The following is a 10,663-nucleotide window of genomic DNA, read 5'->3' as shown; positions in this document are numbered from 1 at the left end:
TTCCCCCCCCCCCCCCCCACCAGGAAGTGGCAGCATCCCTCCTTCCCCCCTAAAGGGACTCTGCGGAACCTTTCACACCTCTTACTCAGGGACGGGGCTGGTGTGTGTGTGGTACACTGATGTGTCCAGAAGCAGCACTTTGACTGCTCTGGAGTAGGGCTGTACAATTTCAAGGAATGTTTGGATTTCCTGCATCTTGTGGATTACTTCTTAGATACCACCTAGATTGCAATAGAATGCTGCATGTTCAAGACGAACAGTAGCTCCTCGTAATCATAAAATCCACTCTTTGCACATAGTTTGATCTTTACTGAAATATGTTGCCAAAATTTATTTTTGTTGTTGTAGCTTTGGATTTTGTTTTGTTTTCTTTTTTTTTTAAGGAAACAATTGACAATACCCTTTTAACATCTGTGACTACTAAGGAAACCTATTTCTTTCATAGAGAGGAAAATCTCCAATGCTTTTGAAGACACTAATGCCATGCTATTTCAGATATGGGTGAGGAAGCAGAGCGCTCGGACCGAAGGCCAGGCTTTTTGAGCTATGTTGGTTGTCATGGCTACTGTTTCATGAACCGCAAGCAGCTCAACAAACTGGTCTGTTCTCTTCTGAAACCCTTTGCACTTCAATTTCCCAGTCACCCTCGATGATTCCAGGTGAAAACAGGGCCGGCAGACTCCATGACCCAATCCAGTTTCTTCAATGGTGATATGAAAGGAAAGAGAATTACACTTTTTTTTTTTTCCTGAGTGGAGGCTTTTGCATCCACACTTGTGTTTTTAACCCAGAATTTCTGAAATAGAGACTTTAAGAACACATCAAGTAATAAAAATACAGAGAATATACTTTTTTATAAAGCACATGCATATACTATTGTGTTGGGTTGGTTTCCTCTCTCTTTTCCACGGACAGTGTTGTGTTTCTGTTGATAGGGAAACTCCAAACAACTTGCACACCTCTACTCCGGAGCTGAGATTTCTTTTACATAGATGACCTCGCTTCAAATATGTTACCTTACTGATAGGATCTTTTCTTGTAGCACTATAACTTGTGGGAATTTTTTTTTTAATGTACACCTAATTTGAGAAGCTGAAGAAAAAAATTTTGAAGCACTCACTTTGAGGAGTACAGGTAATGTTTGAAAAAATTGCACAAAAGAAAAATGAATGTCGAAATGATTCATTCAGTGTTTGAAAGATATGGATCTGTTGAAACAATGAGTTTCATACTTTGTTTGTAAAAAAAAAAAAAGCAGAGAAGGGTTGAAAGTTACATGTTTTTTTGTATATAGAAATTTGTCATGTCTAAATGATCAGATTTGTATGGTTATGGCCTGGAAGAATTACTACGTAAAAGGCTCTTAAACTATACCTATGCTTATAGTTGTTGTTACACATAACCCTCGTCTGAGGGAGGGGAACTTTGTATTCTGCTATTTGAGAATACTGTTCATTCCTATGCTAAAAGTACTTCTCTGAGCTCCCTTTTTAGTCTAACTCTTAAGCCATTGTAACTTCTTTTTCTTCAGAGATGTTTGACATTTTCAGCACTTCCTGTTCCTATAAACCCAAAGAATATAATCCTGAACACGAAGTGTTTGTAACAAGGGATCCTAGCTACCAATAAAACAGGACTCATTACGGGGACAAAAATTTGTTCAGCTTCCTTTCCCCCCACACCTCATTTAAATGGGGGGGGGTAAAACATGATTTCAATTGAAATGCCTCCTTTCACTTTAGTTTTTTATTTTTATTTTTCTTTAATATAAAGAGGCCAAAATAAATGTGGAGCAGCTTCTCAGAATAGTATTTCTGTCCAAAAATAAGCCGGACAGCAGAAAGTGGACAGCTGTGGGGATATTAGGCATCCCCAGCTACAGTTCTTAAATTCAGAATCTAATCCCCTCCCTTCTAGTGAAATGCAATTGTTCTGGTAGCTAACATTCACCTGTATAATGGCGGGAGGGAACAGAGGCTTCAGTTTTTCACGTCCCCATGACTTGCATACAAATGGTTCAACTGTATTAAAATTAAGTGCATTTGGCCAATAGGTAGTATCTATACAGTAACAGTCTCTAAGAATTTCCATAACTTCTCTTATCTGAAAGGACTCAAGTCTTCCACTGCAGATAAAAATTGGAGGCTTCACCCACGTTTTCTTTCCCTTTAGTTTGTCTGTTTGCTGTCTGGATGGCCAATGAGCCTGTCTCCTTTTCCATGGCCAATCTGAAGGCCTTTGTTGGAAGCGTTGTTTACAGTAATCCTTACCGAGATAACGTGTCCTCCGGAATACCAAGTCTGAGGTGACACTAGCTTAGAGCTGTTGTCTTCAAGGAGCAGTTACCAAGAAGCCAGATGCATAGGTGTCCTCTGGTTCTTAGGTGAATTACCTACTCTTTAAGTTATTATCTGGTCCAGGAGTGGGGCAAATTATCGTCAATGAAACTTAAACTTGGTGCCTGTGCATTCGGTTCTGTGAATACTGCCCTTTTTGGCCGGGTTTCTTCCTTCCCAGCCTGCACTGCTCAACTGTAAACCCAAATTAGTGTCAACCTGAAAGGCGGTTTCAATATAGTCCTGTCAGTATTTGTGGTGGCCTTCGGAGTAGGCGGAGTCATTTCTAGCCAGTGGGGTCCCGGCCCCAGAGCCATCTCTGAGATTCGTACCATTGGATGTTTTAATATCGGATTATTACCCACCAAACTTCCAATTGTATGCCTCCTACAGGCCAAGGAAAAATAGACACCAGAACTTGGGTTGAGGGCACTACCAGACTGACATGGCCAGTACAGAGGAGAACTAGGGAAGGAATGATGTTTTGCACCTTATTGAAAAGAAAATTTTAAGTGCATACATAGTTAAGAGCTTTTATTGTGACAGGAGAACTTTTTTCCATATGCGTGCATACTCTCTGTAATTCCAGTGTAAAATATTGTACTTGCACTAGCTTTTTTAAAACAAATATTAAAAAATGGAAGAATTCATATTCTATTTTCTAATCGTGGTGTGTCTATTTGTAGGATACACTCGAGTCTGTTTATTGAATTTTATGGTCCCTTTCTTTGATGGTGCTTGCAGGTTTTCTAGGTAGAAATTATTTCATTATTATAATAAAACAATGTTTGATTCAAAATTTGAACAAAATTGTTTTAAATAAATTGTCTGTATACCAGTACAAGTTTATTGTTTCAGTATACTCGTACTAATAAAATAACAGTGCCAATTGCAAATGTGTCTTTGTCTTCTATCAGATCCTCAGGGAAAGTCTAGGCAGAGAAAATGGTGCTAATTCCTCCACTTAGCCCTGCTGTGATCTCAAGAGGTCTCCTGGGTAGGTCAGGGGTGGTGGGGAGGGATATGAGACATTGCTTTCCCTAATTTTTTTGGAGGGGACATGCTTGAGATGAGGTTTTCGGACAAAAGGGCCATGCCCACATTGGACATCTTGGTTGCTTTAGTTCATGTTTATGTCTGCTAACTGATCACTGCAGTTTACAAGAAGTATTTGTTTTTAAACATCTGACAGCCTCATGGGCTCGTGCCAGCAGCACCTTTTTTTTTCTTAAGTTTTTTTTTTTTTTTTTTGAGTTGGAGTCTTACTCTGTCGCCCAGGCTGGAGTGCAGTGGCACACTCACAGCCAACCCAGCGTCGACCTGCTGGGCGCCGGTAATCCTTCTGCCTCAGCCTTCCAAGTAGCCGGAACTACAGGAACGTGCTACTATGCCCAGCTAACTTTTTGTTTATTGTAGAGACGAGGTCTCGCCAAGTTGCCTGGGCTGGTCTCAAACCCATGGGCTCAGGCAATCCATCCGCCTTGGCCTCCCAAAGTGCTGGGATGACAGGCTGAGCCACAAAGCCTGGTCCAACACCTTCTCCACAGTTTTTCTATGAACTGGTTTGTGGTCTGAAGGTAGAAAGTCCACTTCCTGTAGTCACGCTTGTTACAAACTCAATGAGCAAGGGTCTCCTGGCAAGAGGCAGGGCCCCGTGTTGTACTGCACCACAGGTTTTCACTGGGTCCGGTCTTGGGAAGAAGAGGCTTAGCAGTTCTTGCCCCAGAAAGTAACTCCTGATGGACCCATGATTCTGGTGAATCCCCCCACACCCATCTCAAGTCCTTCCAGCCTGGAGGTTACACGTAGGTGGGAGAAATCTTGGGGTTAAATTCAGTTCTCATTAGCCTAAGGAGGAATAGGAACTCTGTCTTCTTAGTTAGTGTTCCAGGGCCATCCAACCAGATTGCTCTTGTGACTCAAGAGTTGATGTACTGAAGACACATTGTATAAGTATGTAAAAGAATGCACACTGAACCATGCTGACTTGTAAGCCTTACATCCAAGACTAGAAGGGCTGCCTCATCCTCCTCCCAAGTAGCCCGGAAAATGTGCCAGCATGTTCTGGGCAAGTTGAGTGAAGCCATCTCTGACTTCCCCTTATTGTTTTCATGAGACACTAATTGCTCTGACAAGCTTGGGGTCTGATGGCTGATGCTTCTCAACTGGCAGAATTGATTAGGGAAAAACCATAGCTTCATGCGTTGCAATGGGGGCAAGACTTGAAAGCATAAAACATCGCCAAAGCCCACAGACGGAGCAGTGAATGGTATCTAGTTCACTGGTTCTCCTTCCCCTCCCACTCCACAGCTCAGTGGATCAGCAGCAAAGCTGTGTGTTTCATCTCAGGGTCCTGTAGGTCACCTGTTTTGAGGGGCACTTCAGTGTCCCCCAGGTCCATTCCTACGGGAGGCAGAGATGAACTTGCTGAGGCAAGAGGTAATGGAGCCTTAGAAAGTTCTTATTTTTATGAAGCCTCTGCTTCAAAATGGTTCTGATGAGTTAATGACTTTGCAAAAATCCTAAAAACTGGATTGCAGGAGACCTGCCTTTGGTTTGTGGCAACAGAGCAGTCTGTAAAATCTTTACACAATATGGGTAAAGCAAGCACACATTCCTGTGGGGAGCACATTCCTGAGGGCGCCACCGTGCGTAGGCAGGTGTCACCCTTCTTGACCACTTGGCATAGAACAGGTGCCTGATCGGAGGAAGAGAACACAGGTGATCCCAATATTGAAAAGGACACAGTCCTGAAAGAAGTTCCTTTACTACTGCTGGTCCATCTTTAATAGATTTATTAAAGATTTCTCCTCCTTCACTTCTCTCCTTTATTTTGCAATAAAGCATCTCTTCAAAACCATCACACTTAAGGACTTAAGTGTAAAACATGTCATCCACAGGACCAGAGTAAGAGGCTCATGCCTCACACAGACAAGCCCACCAAGAACTATGCAGGGAGTTGGTGGTAGCAAAGCCCCACATCTTGCTGGAATCCACTCACTGAGCAGCCTCTTGACTCTCCCACCTCCCAAGTGCAGCCATTATGTTTCTACAGGTGCAAGAATTAATCCTGATGAATTCAGGAAGGAAAGCACTGCATCACTGTTAAAGCTGCTGGATCACTGAACGCAGTTTTAAAGACTAACAGTGGGCCTGTATCTTCCAGAGTATGATGGTTTGGTTGGACCCTTCTCATGCCCTCAGTCACTGTGGACAATCAGGCCACTCATTCACGCTGGCACAGTAGCACCCCTGGCCCTTTTCTGCCCCAGGGTTATCACTTGCCTTTTCAAAGAAAACTGACTCCTGTACCCACTTCTCAAAAAGGTAAAGTAAAGCATCCTGATCTGCATAAGCTTTCCAGTCCTGGTACTCAAAGAACACTTCTTAACAAATGGCCAATCATCCTTCTGTGTTCATTGTTTAAGTAAGTGTCCTGGAGGATTTGCTGCAAGGTAGATGCAAAGGCCATTTCTCCAAGGCAATGGCCATTGCTACCAGCCCATTAACTGACCCTCATCCTAGTACCCTGTGGTCCTTCTGGGAAAATATTAATCGCCACAATGAGGGAACGGTTCTAACTCCTATTTTAAACCAGTGCCTTTTAATCCAGGTCAAAGCTTTTGCTGTCCTTCAGTGGGTCTCCACCTGCTAATTTCTTGGTAGAGAACCTTCCAATAAAAGATCTCGTGGAATTTCAAAATAATTAATAACTTGTTTAAGAGAAGCCAACCTGACAAGTTGGGACTAAGAAAAGAAGAAGAAGGAAAAAAAATGGAGGAAAATAAGTGATATGAAAAACCAGGACAAGGACAGCTTCCTAGAAGCAGCAGCAAGCTGGGAGCAAGAAATAACTTGTTTTTCAAAAGCATGTGTGATAAGTTTTGGGGGAAACCCATCACCACGACCTTGTGAGTATCAGCTGGGAAAACAGTTCATATTTGTCTGTCCAGGTGATTGTTTTTGTCCTTTTCCAGCAAACAAAGACTAGAGGTAGGGGATGCCAGCTACTCCCACTTGGCTACCCCCCCACCCCATCCCTTCCTAAGGTGACTTGTCTGTTACTAACCAAGAGTAAGGTTTGCCACCCCCTGTCTGGGAAGGAGGCAAAAGAAAAACAATCCCTAAGAACCCTCTACAATTTGGCTCCCGCAAAGGCAAATTCCAGCACTCAGTCAAGTCTTAAGCATTATATTAGCAATTATATTAAAGTGAAACCATTTTCTTTTAAGAAAAAAAAAAAAAAAAAAAAAAAAGGAGGAAGAGCGGGTGGGAGACAGGAAGAAACAAAAAGGTCAAGTGTTGGTTTTAACGATGAAGTTATGAGTTCTGGGCAGCGGGGCTCTGACCGCTGGCCCAATCAGTGCCCTGCTTCTGGGCTCCCAAAAGGCACTAGGGAGAACCCCAAAGCCTCCAGGCGGTAGAGGGAGGAGAAAGGATGCAGCATTCCACCATTCTGGAGCAGCTGGGAGCTCCGACATGACAGATTAGGAGGAGGGAGACAGGAGAAGTAGGCGTGTGTGAAGCGTCCACTCAGCCAGTCTTTGCCCTCGGAGTTAGCTGAACACGGGGTTGTGTTGCTGGGTGACCCGGATGAACGTCGCCCTCCGGCTGAGCTCTTTGAGTTTGGCGGCCCCCACGTAGGTGCAGGTAGACCTCAGTCCCCCGAGAATATCCAGGATCGTGTTCTCTACGTCCCCTTTGTAAGGCACTTCCACAGTCTTACCTTCAGAGGCTCTGCAAGGAAAATAACAAGTTTTCTCTGTATCTAGTTTCTAAGAACACCGCTAGACTTATTCCCAGGTCTAGAACTTTCCACAGCCCCCGAGGCACTCAGATAGCTAGACCCCACTCCCATATTTCTACCAAGTAGCAAGCTGATTGTGCTGGCATCTCAGATGTACACATTCCTCTATCCAAAGGGCACAGCCTCACTGCTGGATGCCCTGCACACCGGGGAAAGAAAAGTCTCAGTCAGCAACACTTGAGTCAACCCATACCATCCAGCACAATGATGTTCTCTCCTGCAACATGCCTCCATTCTGCCCTAACAGGAACCAGTGCCACCTTTCCATTCCACCTCAGTATGTACACCAGCCTCCAAAATGACCAAGAGCCCGAAACCTCCCCCTAGGAAAGAAAAGACTCAGCAGATTACTTCTGGGAACAACCTCTTGCTGCCACCTCTGCTTGCCCTCCTGGACCAACAACAGAAAAAGCCCAGAGTTTTCTCCTCCCACATGCATGCTCTGTATCAGAAACTGAACGTCTTCCAAGAGGACAACCAGGAAGAGGAGGCTGTAAAACGGGCAACGCAGGCCCTACCAAGTTACGTGGAAACCATCAAGATGCAGCCTGATAGCCAGCCCGGCTTTCTGGGGTGCCCTTTGTCTGTCGTGGCCCCCAGGTTCCCCATCCTCTCACAAGTCACTACACCTTCACCCAGGCATGATGGGGGATCCAAGACAGAACCCCAGTAGAACCAAGAACTGTCTTAGCCCGGAGACTTCAGGGCTTTCGAGAGCATCTTTCACTATTTCGGAGGAGCATTTAAAAATTCAAAAGGTCTGCTATACAGTGTGAACGCGAAGCAACATCCAACAGTCCCTGCTGAGCCCTCGTCCCTCTCTTCACAAGACCACCAGGTAACACTGCTTGATTCCACATGCCAGGTACCCTTAATGCAAGCTAGAGGTACAGACCAGACCATATTACAAGAAGGAAATCCAAAATCCATGCAAAACTCTAGTTTTCATCTAAGGGCTAGGCAAATTCTAACAAGTATCCACATTCTGGAACTTTCCATGGCTGTTGTCTTCAACTGGAAGAAGCATCTCTTGATTATTCATTACCTGAAATTTCAGAAGAGTGTTAATGCTTGCTCACTGAACATGCCGCACTACCCTTGGGTAAAATCTAGCTGCTTAAACCACCAGCATACAGGACGGGCCTAATGGTTGGTTTAGCGCCCCAAGCTCAGGAAGTCAGTGTCACCAGCCATACCTAGAATGGTTGAGGACTTGGCACTCTGTGACCATGTGCCTGCAATAACTGGCATTTCATTTTCATAAGAAATTTTTGCGGCTTTCCCAGGGCCTGTGAGAAATTACCCAGATTCTCATCGTTGCTTCTTTGCTAACTGGTGATATCACCTTTTGCAAGTTAGTTTTTTGATTACGCTTCAGTCTGCTCATCTGTAAAATGAAGGTGCTTTTTGATCTGTCTCCCAGGGACAGCATGAGAACAAAATAGTTAATGATTGGGAAGGAACTGGCAAGGCATAAATAGCTATGCCATAATTAAATATAATGTCAAAAGAGGGAATCGTTCTCGTGGCCAGATCATGGCCATGAAGCTGCAACTTGCCAGAGAGAGAGAGAGAGAGAGAGAGAGAGAGAGAGAGAGAGAGAGAGAGAGACTGACTGACTCAGAGGCAAAGACACAGAAGCAGGCCAGATAAAGCCTGCAGGGCTCAGGCAGTCTTTGAATTACAGTTCTGATTCCTTTAGCACTTTTCTTCTTTGTCTAAGATTTGAATCTACCTCCAGAACCCAGTTTTGATAGTGCTGAATCTTTTTCGGTTCTATCTAAACCCTGCTGAAATTACAAGAGATGATTTTTCTTTCAGCTCCTTGGCTTCTGTAGGTCTGGCCTTCCCGATGTCCAATTTTTCTTAGAATCCAAAACAGACACAACAGCTACAGGGCAAAAAATGACTCCAGGCTAGCAACCTAGCCATCATTCACCCACGATGGCCCCACGTACAACCTGGCACAGACGGGACACATGCAGGCCCTTGGATGGTGACCACAGCTGCTGGTAAGGCACTCAGCCATGGGTCCAGGCCATGGGTCCAGGTGAGTGAGGAGGTAGGAATTCCCTCCTCCTGGCCACCTGTGCAACGTCCTCCATCAGTGACCACATGGGGGGAAGGGGGCCTCGGGGCTACCTGGAAGAAGGGTGTACCTTGCTTCCAGCTAGAGAAGTCCCATCCTTCTTCCTCACACTGCCTTCCCCATACCATAAATCTTCTTTATTGAGGTTTCCCCGCAAAAGAGAAAAGACTGGGGAGAATAAGACTTGACGTCAATCCACCAGACCCCTACTGAAGAACACAACTCTGGTAGAGCACCCTATCTCCACTCCCTGCCACCTCCGAGGAGTTCTGAGACTTAACTTCTAGCCTGGTAGGAACCTTATATAATGCATCTGAACCCCATGTCCTCAAAATGAGTTCCTGAGTGTGGAATGAGTAGTAGAAAATAGAGCTCTGGGATGGAGTCTGAAAGCCGAAGGGAAAAGCCTGAGGCTTCCTGGGGAAAGGGACTCAACCGATTCACAGCTGACTTTCTTCTGAGGATGCCAGACTTTCCATCCTGTCCACTTTGTGTAGCCTGCCATCCATCGGTGCCACTCTAATGAGAAACGAGAGCAGGCTCTATAGAGCAGGGCGAGTTGGTGAATCTATGCTGTCATCAGGTTCTCTTTTTCATTTTTTTAAGGGACAGGGTCTCACTCTGTCACCCGGGCTGCAAAGCAGTGGAACCGTCAAGTCTCACTGCAGCCTCCAACTCCTGGGCTCAAGTGATCCTCTTGCCCCAGCCTTCCAAGTAGCTGGGACTACGGGCACACGCCACTGTGCCTAGCTAATTTTTTTATTTTTGTTTTTAGAGTCAGGGTCTTGCTTTGTTACTCAGCCTGGTCTCGAACTCCTAGACTTAAGCAATCTTCCTGCTTTGGTCTCTCAAAGTGCTGAAATTACAGGTTTAACCCACCATGCCCACTCCCATCATCAGGGTTTTTTTGTTGGTTTTTTTTTTGAGTTGGAGTCTCTGTCACCCAGGTTGGAGTGCAGTAGCACACTCACGGCCACCCCAGCATCAACCAGCTGGACTCCGGCGATCCTTCCACCTCAACCTTCCAAGTAGCTGGAACTACAGGTGTGTGCTACCACACCCGGTTTAATTTTTGATTTATTGTAGAGATGAGGTCTCGCCAAGTTGGCCCAGGCTAGTCTCGAACCCCCGGCCTCAGGCAATCCACTTGCCTGGCCTCCCAAAGTGCTAGGATTACAGGCTGAGCCACCAAGCCCAGTCATCATCAGGTTCTTAAAGCACACATGCAGACAGTTAAAATGGACAAGAAACAGAAAAGGCCAGGGTATCTTTGAAGATCGTGGATTAAAACCACACATATACTTGCAGAAGTGAGCATGACTTCTGCAGTAGGTGACACAATTCAGTGGCTGAAAATGCTGCCTGTGTCAACCATCAGCACCTGGAGGCAGGTGAGAAAACTGTAGGAGCCACTGCGGGTGAAATATGGCA

At 45.1% G+C, this 10,663-nt stretch overlaps 1 protein-coding gene across 2 annotated transcripts in view; it reads right to left on the bottom strand.

The window, feature by feature from the left end:
- Nucleotides 1-6,513: 6,513 nt before the first annotated feature.
- The window catches only part of GMPR (guanosine monophosphate reductase), a 45,709-nt gene continuing 41,559 nt past the window's right edge, over nt 6,514-10,663 (bottom strand). The window contains exon 9 of one of the 2 annotated variants that reach the window (XM_008066216.1): nt 6,514-7,073. In XM_008066216.1, the coding sequence (XP_008064407.1) occupies nt 6,893-7,073 (181 nt within the window). In that variant the 3' untranslated portion in view covers nt 6,514-6,892. The remainder of the gene's footprint in view (nt 7,074-10,663) is intronic. The other variant, XM_008066217.2, reaches the window with a different exon arrangement.

Source organism: Carlito syrichta, unplaced genomic scaffold, assembly GCF_000164805.1.
Source record: "Carlito syrichta isolate Samal-C Ts95f unplaced genomic scaffold, Tarsius_syrichta-2.0.1 Scaffold308857, whole genome shotgun sequence".
In the NCBI taxonomy this organism is placed as follows: domain Eukaryota; kingdom Metazoa; phylum Chordata; class Mammalia; order Primates; family Tarsiidae; genus Carlito; species Carlito syrichta.
Note: the sequence above shows the minus strand (reverse complement) of the source record. Positions and strands in the feature narration are given on the sequence as shown.